A 19,666-nucleotide genomic window follows, 5' to 3' on the forward strand; every position below is an offset into this window, starting at 1 on the left:
GACATGTTTGTGAATGAAGACTCTGACCCTCAGCAGTTCCCACAAAAGCATCATCTGACATCTACTCATGAAAACAAAGCAACAAGACAATCCACTGACACAGGTTCCATTGTAGGAGATGCAGACTGTAATGAAGTCATGTAGCGCCCTCTGCTGGTCACTCACCTCTCTGCAGCGTCTGAGCTCTGGACTCCCTCCCCACACCTGTGAGGTGGCCGTCTCCAAAAGCTGGGTTGACACCTCCAGCTGAGGACAAAGACCAGACAGACTCACATCAGGACGGAGGCTACAACAACTGTATTCTTCTTCTTCCTCTTCTATAAAATCAGATTAACTTTATTTTTACTTAACTGCAACATTAAAACAAAACAATTGTAGGTTCTTTTCAGGAGTGATTTTTCTTTTTGTTATGTGACTTTAAAAAAGAAGTAATTTCCTTCCTTTAAAGCTACAGTTGGTAATTTTATAAAATTATTTTGTCATATTTATCTGAAACTGTCACTAAATCCACCCGTAGTATATGAGACCGGTAATCTGTGAAAAAAATCATGTCCTGCTGTCACCTCCGAGAGCCTAAAATGGCATTTGCGAGACTCCACCGCACCTGTGGACTCCAGGTAAGTAGGCCATACAGTGCTTGTTAAGGTTGTTTAGCAATTTCAGATGCAACCTGCCACTGCGCTCTTTAAAGCTGGCACAGGAAAGGCACAAGAGTAGCGACCTTGTGGCATGTGTACGGCCCCGAACACCTGGTTTTTCAAAGTGATGGGAAAGGTTACAATCAGCATTCACTCCCAAGACAAATAACTCCATGGTAGTCATGGATATTATTGATTCTAGTGGCCATCAGTGGTGTTGGAAATACAACACTTGGGTGTGCACGCTAATTTTAGTTCCTTTACCAGTGAGATGCAATGACAGGCCACCACAAAATACTATCCATCTGGAACAACATTCAAAATTTAGTCAGCACCAGGTTTGAGAGAGAGACTGACTAAGTAACAGATATAAAAAAGAAGTATTTACACTGGCCTCCATGCTCCAAACATTTTGAGGACGTCACCTTGTCTCTGGAAAATGATGATGAGCATTTCTCACTATGTTTAGGATATTCCAGATGCAGATTAATCAGTAATGACAATATTCAGTAGTTGCAGCTTTGTAATGAAACTTAACCAACAATAAAGATGTTAAACAGCAGACAAACCTGTAAATTGAACTTTTAGTTGGTTAAAGATAAAGAAATGTACATAAATCTTGCTATAAGTAGACTATTAACCTACTATTGTTTTCAATTAATCAGTTAGTTTAGATTGTGTCTTAAACCTGTGAAAAAAGTTCCAGAGTCCAACATAATGTCTCGTTTTGTCTGACCTGAAGCGCAAAACCCAGATATGTTCCACTGACTATCAGGGAGGACTAAAGAAGTGTTGTATGTTTTGTCAGAGTGTGATAAAGATGTATCATCTCAATACTAAACTGAATCTGCCCTTGAGAAGTATTGTAATGTAATCTGACAGCACACTCTAGTGGACATCCAGTAGAACTACAACACAGGAGATAAACTCAAGCATGAGTCTTGTGCAGACTCAGCAGGAGAGAGACGTCCTGCAGGCTGAAGGTCGCAGATAATCTGGAGGTAAATGTTACACACTGATAAGCAGCAGTGGACCAACACACACACATTAAGTCAACGAGTAGTGTTACATAAAAGCCATGCTGTTTTTAAATACTAAACACACATCTGACATGTGGGAACACACCAGGTCCTCTCATGGTTCTCGTTTTCATGTTTAAAAAAAATCACAAGATCAGCAATGGCAATTAAACTTTTGTAGGTGGACTTGCTTTAAAAAGGTAACATTATTCGTTGAGATTTGTTTTTGCTGCTTATCCTTCGCTGAGAATACACCAGATATTGGGACATCCAAAAAATGGAGATGGATTTCTTACACAATTACCCCCCAAAACACAGACTACCTGACACTAGGGCAGGGTGCTACGTCCTGAAAATTATATCACAATATTTTTAAGCTATATTTCGATATCTGTTTGTTCATTCTGAAATTCTCTTGGCATGAGCCTGTGGATATATATTCACGAAAAGACTTTGGGGCCATCTTTGAATGTTTGTACTGATATTGTTAAGTGTCTTGTGAGCCCATGTGGGCTGGGCACAATTATGTGCATGACATTTCAATAATCAAATCAATCAATGTAGTGGAATAAAAAGTACAATATTTTTCTCTGAAACATGGAGTAGAAGTACAAAGTGGCATGAAAAGGAAACACTCGAGTAAGGCATCAGTACCTCAAATTCATACTTGAGAAAATGTACTTAGTTACACTCCAACACTGTTAGCCACCATCTACAAAAAAGCAGTAAGTAAATATACGCATTTTTATATCATTAATATTATATTTTTCCATCCATCCATCCATTTTCATCCGCTTATCCGGGTCGCAGGGCAGCAGGCCAAGCAAAGCACCCCAGTTGTCCATCTCCCCAGCAACGCTTCCAGCTCCTCCTGGGGGACCCCAAGGTGTTCCCAGGAAAGATGAGATATATAATCCCTCCAGTGTGTTCTGGGTCTGCCCCGGGGCCTCCTACCAGTGGGACGTGCCTGGAACACCTCTAACAGGAGGTGCCCAGGAGGATCCTGATCAGATGCTTGAACCACCTCAACTGACCACTTTCGACATGAAGGAGCAGCAGCTCTACTCTGAGGTGCCTCCAGATGTCTGAGCTCCTCACCCTATCTCTAAGGCTGAGCCCAGACACTCCACCGAGGAAACTCATTTCAGCAGCTTGTATCCACGATCTCATTCTTTCAGTCACTACCTAGAACTCATGACCATAGGTGAGGGTTGGGACGCAGATGGACCAGTAAGTTATATTACATTATATTCAGGCTTGCTTCAGTCTCTGATATGCTCACTATTGTGTAAATATTTCTCATCAGCAGGACCAGTTTTCTTTTTACAGGTGACTCGTTTCACCGCTCTCACCTTCTGAGGAGACAAACTGTCCGACGGCCGACGACCCTCCGCCTCCCGTCTCCACAAACTCCACCTCGGACACAATGATGTTGTCCTCCAGCACGGAGCCGCAGGTCATGCAGACGGCATCGCCGCGGGCGTGGTCCACGTCGATGTCCGAGCTGCCGCAGTTTTTACACACCTTGGAACTCATGGTGTCACACAGCGAGCCTCAGAGCCTGACAGGAAAAGAAAAGAGAAATTTAAAAACGTCGGATTTAAGCAACAAAAGTAAGATATGATGTTTTTTGTAGATACTTGACTTTTATGGATTTTTATCAGCCAGAGTGGAAGAATGTGATTATGTACATTTACTCAACATATCATAACACTTTAAGCTTCTACTTTAGTACAGTTCAAAGGGAAATACTGCACTGTTACTCCTCTACATTTATCTGACAGCTGTAGTTACTTTACAAATTAAAATATAACATAAAAAACAAACAAAAAACTTTTAAAATCTGATGCATAAAGGATAAAGGAGAGATTTTAAACTAAATCCTCAGTATTAAGCAACAAAAGTGACGTGCGCTCTTTGTTTTTCAGGCTGAGTGTCGGAGTTTGTGGGGTGTTTTAGAAGGAAAAAATTTCCATTTTCTCAACAACAAATCCCTGAAGTTTTTACACTTTTATTTCAAAACCAAGAACTTGCACCATTACCTAAGCCCCTGGCAATCATGCAGGCACAAATTAAACACCTTGAACGGGGTTAATCAACAGCAGAATATTGAATCTGGCAGGCCTGATTGTGTAAATTTGAAACTAAACTTTAAAGATGCCGAGAGAAAGAATTTAAAAAATGTCAGACATTCAGGATTTAATGACACGCCTCTAATTCCTGCATTTATGGAATTATATTGTCACAATTAAACCTCTCATATCCACAAAGGTTATTATACATTATACATTCTCATTATACATGCTCCCCTTGGATGATGTAATCCGTCAACATGGTGTCATGTTCCACTGTTACGCAGATGACACTCAGCTGTACCTCCCTGTTAAACCCACTGACCTCAGCATGCTGAGTTCTCTACAGGACTGTCTATATGATATCAAAAATTGGATGTCATTAAATTTTCTTCGGCTCAATTCTAACAAAACAGAAATCCTTGTAATTGGGTCACACCAATCATCCCCGGTCATCTTTCACGACATGCGTGATGTCATCGGGTTATTCTTCTCCTATTTTTATTCAGTCACTGTGTCTGTTCATGTCTCAGCCGAAATGTTACTGTAGTAACGTAAAACGTGCCAGCAGATGGCAGGAGTTACATTGGAAGTACCGCATGCAAACTATGCAAGTCACTGAATCCTCCACAACAACTTCCTGCAAATGTTTCACAATAAAAGCCTTTTTAGTAAATGAAGGAATTCTCTCAACCGAAGTTATAAGGGGCTTTTAATTTGAAACAGACACAGGAAGTGTTGAGTTTGAAATGATGGCGCAATGCATTAACTTTATCAAGGCAAATGGGAGCAGATAAAAAGTAAAAATATAAAAATACAGAGGGAACAATAAATAGCAGCCCGTTTATAATGTAGTCTGTTTCAAATGAAGCTGGTAGCCTCCACAGTGGTGGTGACTAAAAGTCGCTATTTTCTTTTTTTTTTCCTTACTTTATATCTTCCATTATGAAGAAATAACATTGTTTGCTAGCTTGGTGCTAATGGCAGTACTCAGCGGGTTGATAAAGTGCCCCTGCTGTTTCACACCATCATTTTCCCCTTTTACTCTGTGTGGTAACATCCCTACAGGAAATATCTAAAAGGCTGGGCTGATGTTGCCGTACAGTTTCCACAGCAGCAGATCGCTCTGTTTCTATTGGTCAAAGTGACGGCTGTGATGGGATAAGTCCTGAACGACAAAAAGAAAATCAAACATGCTAGACTTTCTGTCGAGACGTAATGAGGCGTCCCAGACGTGGCGTCGGTTGTCATCTACTATGACACACTACACGAGATGAAACAATGGATTATTGCATACGACTATCGTTGTCATTCACAATGCGAGCCAACACCGTACGATGCTGTGTCGGGCTATAATCGGGCTGAAATCGTGTAGTGTGTACCCGGCATCAGATTTATCTTGCGACTCCACTGGGTAGTTTAATGTACAGCGATGAATCATATTCTATAAAAGGTCATAAACTCCATGATTTCGTCTTCACCTTTTTACTTTCAAACATCAAAGGATAATGTAGTGGCTATTTTTAGTCTGCATCGTTTTCGTCATCGTCTTAATTCACTTCTATAAATAACCATGTCTTAGAGACGACTTCTACACGTTGAGTCAGCTTGGCAGCAACGGCAACATCCTAACGGTGGAACAACTGTGTTGCTCCACCGATCTCATTTATTTTTTCATACTGAACATTTTACAATAAGACCTCATTTACACCGCAAGCGATGCGTTCACGTAGTGCTCGCGAATGGTCGCTGTCTACTTGCGTTTTCATTTCGGCGAGCATGTTAACAGGTTCAAGCATTCACACCACATCCGTTCTATGCGCTGTCCGAGTCGCGCTGCTTTAGTGAGCAAGCTTGAAAATAGAAGAGACACCGATTTCTTGCGTAAGTGTGAGCAAATGGTCGCTGTATTCGCTGTTGTGGCCTCTCTCGGCCACCATAGACATCTCCCCCTTGACGAAACGAGACCTGACAGCCACTTACCCATTTGTAGTGCTAAATATCAATTCTCCAAGCACTGGAATAATCACTGGCATGCGAACCTGTCCATCCTGGGGTTTCGGTCCAATGCGATGCGTCTGTTCGGTTTTGGTGTGAATACACATGTGCTGCCGCTTCGCGAACGCATCGCTTGTGGTGTAAATGAGGCCTAAGGGCACAAGTATACTGACTGCGTGGCCAAACGTACGCGTACATAGTGTGCTGTGCCTGTGTACTTCCTGCAGCACGGTCGTTCATCAACGCAGCCAAGACGCCTGATGCTGCACACAGACAGAGGTCACGAAAAGCACAGAAGGTGGTGACACTGTATTTACGGATGTAGTAGGCTATACACAAACATGGATACTCTCAGTGAAGAGGAGATTATAATTTTATGTCTTAAGATCTCAGCAGAGGAAAAGGCGTCGTCTCGCCACCATCAGAGATGGTATGTATGGCCCGACCTCATGTTTACGGTCTCTAGAGTCTACTTCGCACGAGCGCCTCTAGTGTTCATGTCAATATTGCATCTCGCGCACACGTCACGTTACGTTACCTCGCGTCAAAGTGAGCGGCCTACGTGCAAAACGACCGCAAAATACACATGGCAGCCATGATACGTACGCGCAGGCGTTGTCTGCAGCAAGTATACTTCTCGCATAAGACTTCACTTCCTGTTCATGACATTCATATGGTAGCCGCACAGGACCAATATAAAGATTCACAGAGGTCAAATATACAGGAATTACGTAACCTTATATGTTTACCATCCTCTTCAACATTACGATAAAACATATTTCTCTCTGTATGATAACAGGTCATACCATTTAACAATAAAAGAAACTTCACACTGATAAATGGCGCTTACAGGTACGTTTTAAAAATCTAATAACTAATTTGTGGCAGAGGGAGGGTCATGCATTTTCCACCAGTCACTTAGGGACACTCAAGAACAGTATTTGTAGCTTCAGAGAGGGTCAAAACTTAAAAAAAAAAAAAATGAAGTCACCCCCCAGCCACCCTCCTCCTCTGATAAGTAAAGAACAGTCCCTTACATACAATACTAATCTAGGGCTATTCTGCATGGAGTACTTTAAGTATATTTTCATGCCAGTACTTTTGTGCTTCTAGATGCATGACTTTAACGTGTAGCAGAGTATTTCTACCGTGTGGTATTACTACTCGTCTCCTCAGTAAAGTATCCGAGTACTTCATCACATGAACCAGAGGCAGTGATTCTGCAGAGCTCCACCGGCGGCTCTGCTCCCATTAGCCGGCTAGCTACGTGGCACTGCAGCCCGGCGGCTAGCTCAGCGCCTCCTCTCCAGCTAGCCACATTGCGACTCCTCTGCGGGCTGAAACTGACGACCTCAGCCATAAAGTGCCTCGTGTGTTTTTCTCACATGAAGTTTAATTGATATAATGTGTCAGTGAGCCGTGAGAGCAGCGGGAGTAACGTTACGGACCTCTCACATGTTGACAGCTGGGACAGAAAGCTAACGGGGCGCTGCTAGCCGGCTTCACTACACACACAGGGACACACATCCACATGGTGACATGAGTGTTTTAACAACAAAGCAGCTTCACAGGACGGTAAACACACACACACACTCACACACACACAGATATATAATGACAGTGTGTAGGTGTCGGTGTACATACCTTCAGTCCGGTGAACAGCAGCCGTTTGCAGCCACGCTGGTTGCGTGTCAGCCTCCTCGCCTCAACTGTTTCCTCCAGCTACTCTTATTTTAAAGTATTTCTCATGGATTGACACTTATCGCTTCTTCACTGAGGTTATTACACAGCAAACAGCAACGTGACAGCTCGCACAGCTTTGCTAAATGCTGTAATATCGCTGCAACACTCAACACAACACACCCAACATGTGCGTTTGATGCTATGGAGACACGGGCGAGACCAACTCGGACCGGAGGGGTGGCGCGGTGTAAAGGTGTTGCTTTAAATATTAATAACCACAAAAGGGTCCGTTTTTTAAAAATATGAGGTACAGTTATGCTCCAAGGTTTATGCTTGGTGTTAGAAAGATGTAAAAGCTTGTTGCAATGTTAGCTTATAGAGTTAGCACCGGCAACAGTGTCCCCTACCTACGTGACGGCGCTTCTTACGTCCCTGATTTTGAATAGACAGTTTAATAAAATAAAGCAGCAAATAAAATCTATTAAAACTAATTGATTGCATTGGAAAATTAATACAATATATTTAAATTAAATACATTCAAATACAATAAATTATAATACAGTAAAATTAATACTGGGTTGTGTTCAAGTACAATTTTGAGGTACTTGTACTTTACTTGGGTGTTTTCATTTTATGCTATTGTTTTATACCTATACCCAACTACATTTATTTGACAATTCAAACCACACGGATGACACCCTTTGTCCCTGCTGACGTTGGATCAGGCCAGCACTTTACTGATTGATTGAATTATTGATTGAAGATAGGTTAATGTGGTCTCCTATGGAATTTGAGGGGTGGGAAGATAATAACAGGAGTAAAAGAGAGACTGTGACCAAAGGGCTGATTGCTTGAAAAGTCTTGAAAATTTGTGCAGACATGAACTGAAATGGCTTTATTTATAAAGTATTATATATAATTTATATAACACTTATGTTACTTCCAATCTTGTGTGTGTTTGGTAACCTTTGAATGTTAGAAACTTAACTGTAAGTCAGCAACTAAGTGAGGAATCTGAGTGGCTGTGTTAGCCTGTTATTATTTCATTTATATTGTTGCTGTTTTATTTGTTTGTTTTTAAAAATTATGCTTTTTGTAAAAGGATTTATTGGGACAAAGGGGCAGATTTAATAAGATTGTTCTTCTTTCTGCTCCCTTTCATTCAAAATATAGGAACTCTTGTGTTATTTTTATGTTTGTGGGGTTTTTTTGTCAATGAAATAAAACTAACTAACTAACACATTGACTACTGGACAGTAGGGTCATTTACAGAGTGTTTGGACAGTCACATCAGAATTATATCCCAGATTTAAACACTAAAATTCTACCGTCTTGAACTTAAATGCTATAAAGATACATACAAATTTTACTTCGCTTCTCCTGACGTGAAAGGACCTCAAGTTTACGACAGTGGAATATACACCAATCAGCCAAAACGTTAAAACCACTGACAGGTGAAGTGAATAACTTTGATTATTTTGTTCCAATGCATTGTTCTGCTGGGAAACCTTTGGTTCTAGCATTCATGTGGATACCACCTGACATGTTCCACCCACTCAAACACCACACACATTTTTTATATCAATTTAAAACTGACTACTTATTCCAGGACAGGAATTAACACTCCCCAGGAAAGAGGAAATCACGTCATACAATTGAACCTTCACACAGAAAATACTGTAACACACAAGCAGCATTAAATTAGCATTATTTTATTATTCACTGATTTTAAGGATTCAGTGATTGAAATGTATAAAAGTATAAAAAATACATATATATATACATATCAGAGGCCAAATTAATGATCTGAGCTAAAAAACCTGCAAAGCTTGAAGCACAGCGGTATAAATCATTATGCGTAGAATAGCGATGCAAGCTCAACGATGTATCCATCCGCCTTCAGACACCACGCTCCACGACCGTCTTTTCCCTATTGTAATAGAGACACAGGGTATTATTCAAACTGCACACAGCAGGTACCAGGACAGCAATACTCAACTTATTGAGAAAGCATTTGTAGATAAAATAAGAAGGGGACGTCTGAGAAAAATTCCTGTAAATAAAAAGTCCCGAGTCCAACATACACTGATCAAATCTATCATCAGCACCTCTTTGATGAAATATGCTATCAACAGGTTATAATCAATGTTAGAGCCAGACAGTATTTGTTTTAAGTTGTGGAAAGGCCCTAATATTTACAGTCACTTTGATCTCCCAGAGAAGAAAGCTGATTTTACTGACTTTAGTGTCCAGTCAGTTTGGATGACAGAAAAGAGGAATGTAACTGTGCTGAAAAAGTTTTAATGATGTTCACAGTTTCACAAAGTGTGTGAAAGAATGTGAATGAGGTTAACAGATTAGACTCACAGATCATCATCTGAAGACTCGTCCGATTCTTCATTATGGTCAATGTCCTCCAGCTCTGAGGTAGAAAGATCTTGGCTGCTGCAAGTGTGATAAACACTGTTAATATGCTACGTCATCAGTTTGGAAATAAACACAAAGCAAAAGCAACAGGATTTCAAACATGGTAACAGTGCGTGGACCACTGAAAAAGATGTTATTTACAAGACTGCAAGGGGCTTATTTTAATTCTGCTTTTTCAAACATTTGGGCCATTAGTAGGGTACCGTTCACATTTGAATCAATACGTTACTGGAACCTGGAAAACTTAAAGCCCAGTTCAAATTGTCCAAATGCGCTCTCAGGTACTGAAATTTGGCACAGATTCATTGAAGGTGAACAGGGTTTTCCCTGCCTATCTAAGACAAAGGCGGGCCGCCTGGGTGATTTTGGCCATCGCCTTGGTTAAAGCGTGTGTGTGTGTGTGCATGGGGGATGTTCAAATGCGCGCACAAACCCATTACTTTCAATGTAGACGCATGTCATGCACACTCACAACCCAAAGCGACGCCGTAGCTGCACGCATTTGGCACGACAATGCTTTTTTTTTGCTTCTCCCTCCGGTATTGTGTCAGATCCCGGTTCCCCCTTGGGCTGTGTCTCTCCTACTGTTGCCCACGGAGCTCTGCCCCGTTTGAAAGGTGAAGGAGGCCCGTATGTGGAAAGACGTCGCCTCCGAGATGTAGAATGTGTATTATAGAGGAGAAACACACCTTTCAGGACCGCTGACTTGTATCATCAGAACAGACATGTCCTGTGATTTTCAGCCTCCTTTCATATTCAATAGAGGGGGGACAGTACCTGACAGTAATATTCTCAGCTGTCAGGATGTGCCTGCTGTAAAGGATAAATATAATCATAGAAGGCTGAAAATCACAGGACATGTCTGTTCTGATTATACAAGCCAGCAGTGTAAAGCTCAAGCATGTGGGGGTCTCCTTTCATATTTAATAGAGGGGGGACCGTATCTAAAAGTACAGCTGTCAAGATGCCCCCCGCCACAGGCCTTTGCCTCCTTGGTCTTGAAAAAACAAGGGAAAACCCTGGGTGAAGTGGTACTTTATAGTACCAACTCGATTGGTACCCTTAAAAGTACCAAATTCAGCACCCAATCACAGCCATAAGCAAACATCATTATCTCACCTCTGTACACTGCAATGCCACGCAGAGTAAGCTGCACAAGATACTAATTTTTGTGCCATTTTAAAAGTGAGTGTTGGCCTCAGCCCGGACACCTCCGTGGAAATTGTCTCGTAAGTAGGAATCAGAAAAGTTCAAGCACAATTTATTGACGTGCGTTGTTGAATGGTTGCATTTTAATGTTGCAGTCTTACATCGTGTGATATTGGACCAGAACTGCACTGAGGAACAGTAAACTTGTCTTCACAGGTCAAGTAGCAACAACAGCAGCACATTAGCTAGCATTGATGCTAAAATTATAAAGTAACAGAATGATTTACCTCATCAGACTTGTGTGTGTAAAACATCACTGAATGCAGTTACAGTTAATGCTCATAAGAGCTCACCTGGAGGGGGATGTGTTGTTGAAATTAGTGATATAGTCTTTTGACCGATCACTCTTGAAGGACAAGCTGGAGTCAGAGAGCTCTCCACTTTTCACACTGGTTCTGGTAGACAAGAGAGAAAAACACCAGGGTGGGAAATGAGATGATCAGACATCCAGACACATCAACTGATGGATACACAGAAACTACTGAGTAGACATCAGAGAAGTTTGTTGAGTTTATTGTGTTCCCACTGAATGATTCCTCTCCTCTTCTGACACTGATACTTCACCCACATAATGACCACTTGTAAATCAATTACTCATGCTGTGTTACTGTGAATTCTTGAAAAAAGGAGAGTTTCTCACATGCCTGTAACCACATTAAACATCATGAACTGTATCAAAACATCTGTTTCCAAACTCTCACACAACTCATGCAGTATAATCCAAGTCTCATTTATTCCCATTTATCCATGCATTTTCACTAAAAAAAAACCCACTGCAGCACCACAGGCAGGCAGCACAGTTTGTAATGTCCTTTAATATTATGTTTGTCAAACACAGAATAAGCAGGCAAGTGAGTGAATTTCTTCTCCCTGAAGAAATATGATAATTTATTAGGAAATATGAAGGAGTGATTCCAGAGAGAAGCAGACAGAGGGGTCTACAGTCTGTGTTTGAAGGATATATCCAGGATGTCAAACTGACTCAGCAGCAACAACAGGTTAAAAAGACAAAGACAGTTAGAAGCTAAAGCCGAACTATAGGCTACAGATCACAGTGTAAAAGTGAACCACCACATCACTGCTGATCGCCACACAAGACAATGAATGTAATGGGAAACTTTGCTGATACTGAACCAGCTGTGTGGCATCGCAGCGTGTGCAGTTGAACAGTGTTTTTGTGCCACTGCCAGCACCCAGACCTCTGCCACTGGATGGGCAGGGATCTCCAGCTGAAGTCAAACAATGTTCATCTGCACACACTGTGATGACACACAGCTGGTTTCCCTGCTTCCCTTCACTGGTTCCTGTACAGCAGGGTCGGCCTTTGTTTCACTGTTATAATCATTACAAAGCAAAAGCAGCATGTGTATACATTCAGTAGGCTATATCTTCAGTAGCTAGCTAGCTAACCCTACACTTTTCAGGGTCTGATTTTGGTTTTGGAACAGGGAAGAAACGTATATCTTTTTCCAACCTCTCCAGGTAACGAGTATCATTAATACACGATGTGCCCCAGGCACAACATTTAAACATTTTCTGTTTAATTAGCGAAGTGAAACACTGCTCAGATTTGATTTTCTAATGATACAATCAGATTGTAATGCATTTTATGGATTATGTTCACAGAATATTCAACTCAGGAGGTTCTTATCACACTGTTTTCTGGAGATACTTCAAAAATTAAGGATATTTGGAGCACTGATAACAAATACAATACTAGATATATTATGCAATTTGTTTAAAGCATCACTTTATTCACCGATATGAGTAAACCATTCACACAAAATATATAAACTCGTGTTTTTCTCTTTATAAAAGAGCTGTTAAGAGAAATGGATGGAAAAAAATAACATAATAAAGTTTTTTTTGGCTTATGATTAATGTGTGAAATTAGAGTAGAAATCTACCCTTACAGTATTTTGTGTGTGTTAAGAACATAACTGGGTTGTGAGGATAAATTAGTCACTAAATGGTTAAAGATCCATCCTGTCTCCTGTCTTGTGAGTTCGACACCCCAGGGTGAGTGTTATCCTAAATATTCCTCAAACACTTCCTCCTGTTTTTCAGGCTCTACTCACCTCTTGACATTTCTAAACTTTATTGTGCACCATGTCAATAAATGTATTTCTCTCTTAAATGGAGTCTCTCCTGACTGAACTGACTTTAGTGTCTGTCAGTCCAGATACAAGTGACAGAAAAGATGAATGTGACTGTGCTGAAAAAGGTTTAGTCATGTCCACAGATTCATCTAAATATTTGAGACTGTGTGTGAAACAATGTAAATGAGGTTAACAGATTAGACTCACAGGTCGTCTGAAGACTCGACCGAATCTTCATCATCTGACACAGGGTCCTTGAAGATAGAAAAGTCCGACCTGCAGCGAATGATAATCAGAGTTATGAAGCTGCTTCAGTTTGTCTTCACAGGTCACGTAGCAAAAGCAGCACATCAGCTAACACTGATGCTATAATTAGCAAGTGATGTTCAGAGTTCAGATGCTTCTTCAGATGACCATTAAAAGCAAAAGCTGCACCAACTGTTTATGATTCAGTGTTAGTGAAAGCTTACTTCTCTTTAGGAGCGGGGAGTGTGTCTTTAACATTTGCAATGCGACCTTGTGAATTATCCCTCTTGACAGACGCATAGCTGATGCCCGGGGAAGGTGACTCTTCTACAAGGGATCTGGAACAAAGATAATCACACACATTTACTCACAGAAAACCCCACCCCCATAATAATCTCCCCTCACCTTACCTCTCCCCTTTTGCTGTTGTGCGCCGTGGGAGAGGTAAGCGACTTTGCTCTTCCATGTTTTAGCGCTGTTGGAATATGTTTATATTATGCTAACATAATCTCGTGTTGCTTAACTTGTGTTGGGGCTGGAGTTTGTATGGTTGTGTATGACGGAGGATTTTTGTTTTTGCCACTTGTTGTCAGGTGTGTTTTCTGTTTAATTGTGCTTAATTGAATGCAACGGCACCTTTTTGTTGTTGTGCTCCATGGGAGAGGGGCTGGAGTTTGTATGGTTGTGCGTGACTGAGGATTTTTGTTTGGTGTCAGAAGAGGAATAAACGGAGATCACCTCAAAATATATCTACGGTCTGGGTCTCTTTATATCTACACAACGCAGACATCAGAGTCCATCTAGAGTCCACCAGTTGCATACGGATTCATCACTCTCCGTAAAAATATACCACCATGATGTGGTCTCGCCACCAGACAATCAGAGATCTCCGCCTTCTGATAGTTTGGGGACACTCCTTTCTAAAGTGTGTTTAACACACTGGAGAAAACGGCCGGTGTCAGCGGCGGCAGACTCTGGGGTTTTTTTGGACCCAATTGTATTGCGGAGTTTTGCACAGTGGTGACCAGATCTTTGCTCTCAAACCACAAAAAAATGTGATGGCACAACAGTCTCCTTCAGTACATTATTCTATGCTTTCTTTTGATTTTCACATTGGCTAGTCATCCTGTTTAATTTGTATTCTGATTAAATCGGAACCTTTGAAACTAGTTGTAGGAAGCCTCTGCAAGTAATTGGTTGCTGGCAGACACTCTGTGCTGCAATAAAATGGTTAATCAGCAGTGCGTGCACTGTAGAGCCGATGCGCTGCTGGTTCTGCCGGCCTGAATAGAATATAATGTCTATAGCCTTGCTGTTGTGTACAGCATTTATAGACTGAGCTGAGCAGTGACGCGCGGGTCGAGCAGTGATCATCTGTTAAATCAGTCTGTAAATGATATTTTGACATTATTGGCTATTACTGTCATGGCGTCCGAAGGTAGTGATGCGTTGAGCAGGTGACAGTCTCCAAAAGAAACTTGTTGAAACTTTAAACAATAATTTATTGTACAAAACGGGGGAAACAAACGTTGACAAAAACGGTTCCATAATTCATATTAAATTCAAAAGATAATGAAAAAACAGCTAGAAGTCAGAGGGAATAGTGATAAAGTGGTAAAACTTGGCATTGATCCACAGCCTCAGACGGATGCGCTCAAGCGTGCCGTGCACAAGCTCAGTTGGTAGGCGATACTATATTTTCACATTTTTAACAATGCAATTTAAGTTTTGATTTTTATTGATAACCTACATTTACCAACAACAAAAAGACTACATTTAGCACCAAAGAAAATGTTTTAAAAAAAAAAGAATATCAAATACCAAATTGTCATAACGAATACCTACCCATAGAAACGAATATTCGAATATCCGAATATTTGGGTACAGCCCTAAGTTCATCACTGTGTTTTTTTCAAAAACTGTAAAACTTCTCAAACCTATCTCCTCCCACACTTTTTGCTCAATTGACACCAGACTTGCTACAGAGCATCTTCAGACTGTCTTCCACAAACTGTCCTCACAGATTTTTGATTTATCAAAAATTGAGCCTACAGTGCATCAAGATGTTTGACTGTAAACAGTATTGTAAACATATACTTGCAAATTCTTGCTAAATAAGTTTTCAATGTTCATGAAAAAAATTAACAAAATTTTGGAGTCATGGTAGATGATGTGTGGCAAATATCAGAATTTTATCTCAAAAACAATTTTTGACAGCATTTTGAATTCTGTCCTCACGTGAACCATTGCTGTCAATGGGAATAGAGCATTTTTACACATCAGTTTTTCCACTTATGAGTAAATCAATCACAGTTAAAAACTAATTAACAACATCTCCATGCTGTCTAGATGCAAGATGTGTATTTTCAGATTTTTGTCTTGATAACTGAATTTATGACAGCAGACTGAAATCCGCCTTGACAGCAGTTGTCATCCTGGTGGCCGGCTTACTCAATATGTGAAGCCACAGATGAGTTGCTGTCAGCGTGTTGAGGGTTACACCCTGAGGAAAGCTTTTGTGCTGAAACGCGTGGGCTGTTACCCACTTTCATCATGTTTTAACTTTTTCTAAATGAAACAGCCATTTTTTGAATAAAGGCTTTCTATACATTTAAAGAAGAGTGCCTTGGATTTTCCTTTTTTTGATGCAAAATGTACATTGTAATGGCAACTTTCTTGTTGCTCAGAATTGCCTAAATTTGCCTGAAATTGCTCGGCCCTGACCATTGCTGCGTAGCGGCTATAATTAATATTCTTTTTACCATAAATAAATGAGTCTCTCCTGAGTGAAATGTTAATAAGAGCTTACCTGTGTGATGATCTCTCTTGAATATTAAGGCTGGGTCTTGTTGACCTAGCAGGGGAGCACTCATGGTTTATCACTCTGGTTTTGGTAGACAGAAGAAAAAGACCACCAGGGTGGGAAATTAGATGAGGCTGATAAAGACATCCAGCAACTGATGGATACACAGAAACTACGAGAGGGCATCCAAGAAATTCGGTAAAAGTTGATTCTGTTCCCAATGAATGATTCCTCTCTGCTCTCTAACACACAGAATGGCAGGATGGTGAAACAAAATACGCATGACGATATCTTATCAGTGAATGCAGGTACATTTTAATGATGATAAAAGCTTACTTGAGAGGGGATCTGTCTCTGTAATCAGGGATGAAATGAAACCGATCACTCTTGATGGACACACTGGACTCACAGGACCCTCTGCTTTCTGTTGCTCTCCTTGTAGACAAGACACAAAGACCACCAGGGTGGGACACTACCAGAAACTACCAAGAAGGCATCAGGAAAGTTCAGTAAAAGTTGTCTCTGTTCCCACTGAATGATTTCCCTCCTTGTCTGACAGACTTTAACATCAGTACTACTCAATCATGCAAGAGTCATTTTGATCTCATCAAGAAAAGGAAGTTGATTTTAAAGGAATACTTCACCCACAAAAAGACCATTTGTGTATCGATTAGTCATGCCACCTTACCGCAAATTCTTGCAAGGGGATCTGTCATTGAAATTGAGGATGTTCTCTTTTGACCGATCATCCTTGAAGGACACGTTGGAGTCAGAGCCCTCTCTGCTTTTTGCTGTGGTGCTGGTAGACAAGAGGAAAAAACACATCAGGGTGTGAAAGTACAAATACCAATGCAATACCAATACCAATACAAAGTATTAGTCATACTTAAACCACTGCAGTACACATGTGAGTATCATTGTCACATACATACACAATCATATATCAATAGATACTTAGCTATTGTCATCACTGCTGTCTCTAACTGTATTAATGTCTCATTTTGTCACATGGATCACTGTAAATTTGTTATGTCGACATCTATTACACGTCTGTCCGTCCTGGAGGAGGGATCCCTCCTCAGTTGCTTTTCCTGAGGTTTCTACCATTTTGTGTGAGGGATGTGATTTGTGATACTGGGCTTTATAAATAAAATCTAATTCATTTGAATTCTTGCTGAATTTTTTCTTTGCTTTTTCAAAAGTAGTTTACCCGTAAGAAAAGACCCTGCGGCACTTCAAACTGATGATCTCAGGCTCAAAGTGGAAAGGAGGTCATGGTGGATGGGAGGCTCCTAAAAGCACGAGCACGGTGCATTGTTTTTAGGAATGCAGTCACATTTTAATATTAATAAAAGCTTACTTGTGAACAGATCCTTCTTTGATATCTGGGACGAAACCGTTTGACCTTGAGGGCCTGGGGGACGCCATGGATCTGCAGGAATCTTTGCTCTCCATATTTATTCTGGCAGACAAGAGAGACAAACCACCAGGGTGGGAAATCAGAGATCTACAGATACCCAGGTTGTTCAATGTTGGAAACAGCATCATGGTGGAGAGATGTTGATCTTGTAATCCCTCTTATCCACCTTGCAGGGTCATTATGCACTCTACTTACCCTTGCTCACTTCAGTTGCAGCTAATCATTCAATTTGCTCTATTTTTTTTACATTGCAATGGCTGTATTCCAGTGTCCACTGTTGCTTCAGCTCACTGTATTTTGCTCACGTGTCCTTTTATGTTTTACGTGCTGTGTAACCAACTGCCCTGCAGCGCCAAACATGAAGCTGAAGAATCTAACAGAACTGAATAACATAAAAATCTACTGTTGCGTTTATGTTTTTGACCCCTAACAGGCTCCTGATGACAGTAAACACTGCAGTAAGTCTGTTTTATATGACTCTACGTCACACAGCAATAAGACATTCAAACCGTGGTCCCCAAAAGTTTCACACGTCTGTGCTTTTTTATGGCGCCAATACGTCAGTGTAGTGGGTGAGGTTTCTTGTCCACTTTCTCTGCTTAGTGAAACGACAATATAAGTGTCAGTTGCATCATGAGATCATATCGTTGAAATAAAAGCAGGTAACACAAAGTCTGTTTTACTTGTTCATATCCGTTGCAAGACGAAGAACAGTAAGCGCAACGCACATGCGTAAACATTGCCAACAAACATCTGAAGCGGTTTTTCCAAACAGGATGAAATCACACGATGACACAAGGACCCTGCGATAAGATTAATATAATAAAGTGTATAAAAGACGTTGTTACAATACCTTTAAGTGGGAAAAACAACTGCGCCACAGGAGAGGAAAGATATTGGCAGATTCGAACTTCCGGGATCAGTAACTCTTTAGTGAAACGTTGTTAAAACACAAAACACACATATTTTCAATCGTAGTAAGATAGACAACGAGCTACAACATAATATTCATCAAAATGAGCCGTCCTCTGAGCCACACCAAGAACATTGGTGTTTACGTGCAGCCGGCTTTGAGCGCAGCGCGCAGGGACCGTCTACAAAGTGCAACACCGAAAAGAGATATTACAAAAATATTCAATAACGTCACTATAATACAGTGTAGTGTCACCAAACTCACTCCACACTTCATTGGTCTCCTACAGAGTACACTACAACACTTGGTTTGAAAGAAAGGCATTTTACATAATTTCTGGCAATTTTTATTAGGAATATTAATCAATAATTTCAATGTGATGCAGTGTAGTGTCACCAAACTCACCCCACACTTCATTGGTCTCCTACAGAGTACACTACAACACTTGGTTTGAAAGAAAGGCATTTTACATAATTTCTGGCAATTTTTATTAGGAATATTAATCAATAATTTCAATGTGATGCAGTGTAGTGTCACCAAACTCACTCCACACTTCATTGGTCTCCTACAGAGTACACTACAACACTTGGTTTGAAAGAAAGGCATTTTACATAATTTCTGGCAATTTTTATTAGGAATATTAATCAATAATTTCAATGTGATGCAGTGTAGTGTCACCAAACTCACTCCACACTTCATTGGTCTCCTACAGAGTACACTACAACACTTGGTTTGAAAGAAAGGCATTTTACATAATTTCTGGCAATTTTTATTAGGAATATTAATCAATAATTTCAATATGATGCAGTATAGTGTCACCAAACTCACCCCACACTTCATTGGTCTCCTACAGAGTACACTACAACACTTGGTTGGAAAGAAAGGCATTTTACATAATTTCTGGCAATTTTTCTTAGGAATATTAATCAATAATTTCAATATGATGCAGTGTAGTGTCACCAAACTCACTCCACACTTCATTGGTCTCCTACAGAGTACACTACAACACTTGGTTTGAAAGAAAGGCATTTTACATAATTTCTGGCAATTTTTATTAGGAATATTAATCAATAATTTCAATATGATGCAGTATAGTGTCACCAAACTCACCCCACACTTCATTGGTCTCCTACAGAGTA

General features: G+C 40.5%; 2 protein-coding genes across 4 annotated transcripts in view; both read right to left on the reverse strand.

Moving 5' to 3' along the window:
• Nucleotides 1-7,620, reverse strand: part of brf1a (BRF1 general transcription factor IIIB subunit a) — a 164,533-nt gene extending 156,913 nt beyond the window's left edge. The window contains exons 1-3 of one of the 2 annotated variants that reach the window (XM_033642683.2): nucleotides 7,372-7,620; nucleotides 3,010-3,218; nucleotides 166-246 (exon numbers count right to left, since the gene is read on the reverse strand). In XM_033642683.2, coding sequence (XP_033498574.1) covers nucleotides 166-246; nucleotides 3,010-3,193 — 265 coding nt within the window. In that variant the 5' untranslated portion in view covers nucleotides 3,194-3,218; nucleotides 7,372-7,620. The remainder of the gene's footprint in view (nucleotides 1-165; nucleotides 247-3,009; nucleotides 3,219-7,371) is intronic. The other variant, XM_033642682.2, reaches the window with a different exon arrangement.
• Nucleotides 7,621-9,106: 1,486 nt separating this feature from the next.
• On the reverse strand, nucleotides 9,107-18,695 carry LOC117266777 (uncharacterized). Of its 2 annotated transcripts, none has more exons than XM_033642124.2 (10): nucleotides 18,468-18,695; nucleotides 17,555-17,656; nucleotides 16,883-16,993; nucleotides 16,531-16,629; nucleotides 16,201-16,275; nucleotides 13,616-13,729; nucleotides 13,353-13,421; nucleotides 11,340-11,441; nucleotides 9,778-9,855; nucleotides 9,107-9,340 (listed from the first exon to the last, which is right to left on the reverse strand). In XM_033642124.2, the coding sequence occupies exons 2-10, from the start codon at nucleotides 17,647-17,649 to the stop codon at nucleotides 9,310-9,312; spliced, it is 774 nt and encodes a 257-aa protein (XP_033498015.2). In that variant the 5' UTR covers nucleotides 17,650-17,656; nucleotides 18,468-18,695; the 3' UTR covers nucleotides 9,107-9,309. The 2 variants fall into 2 exon arrangements, with proteins under 2 accessions (XP_033498015.2, XP_078031410.1); XM_078175284.1 differs by having other exon boundaries at nucleotides 9,778-9,852; nucleotides 18,468-18,694.
• Between the last annotated feature and the right edge of the window lie 971 nt (nucleotides 18,696-19,666).

This window comes from Epinephelus lanceolatus, chromosome 15, assembly GCF_041903045.1.
Source record: "Epinephelus lanceolatus isolate andai-2023 chromosome 15, ASM4190304v1, whole genome shotgun sequence".
Taxonomy (NCBI): domain Eukaryota; kingdom Metazoa; phylum Chordata; class Actinopteri; order Perciformes; family Serranidae; genus Epinephelus; species Epinephelus lanceolatus.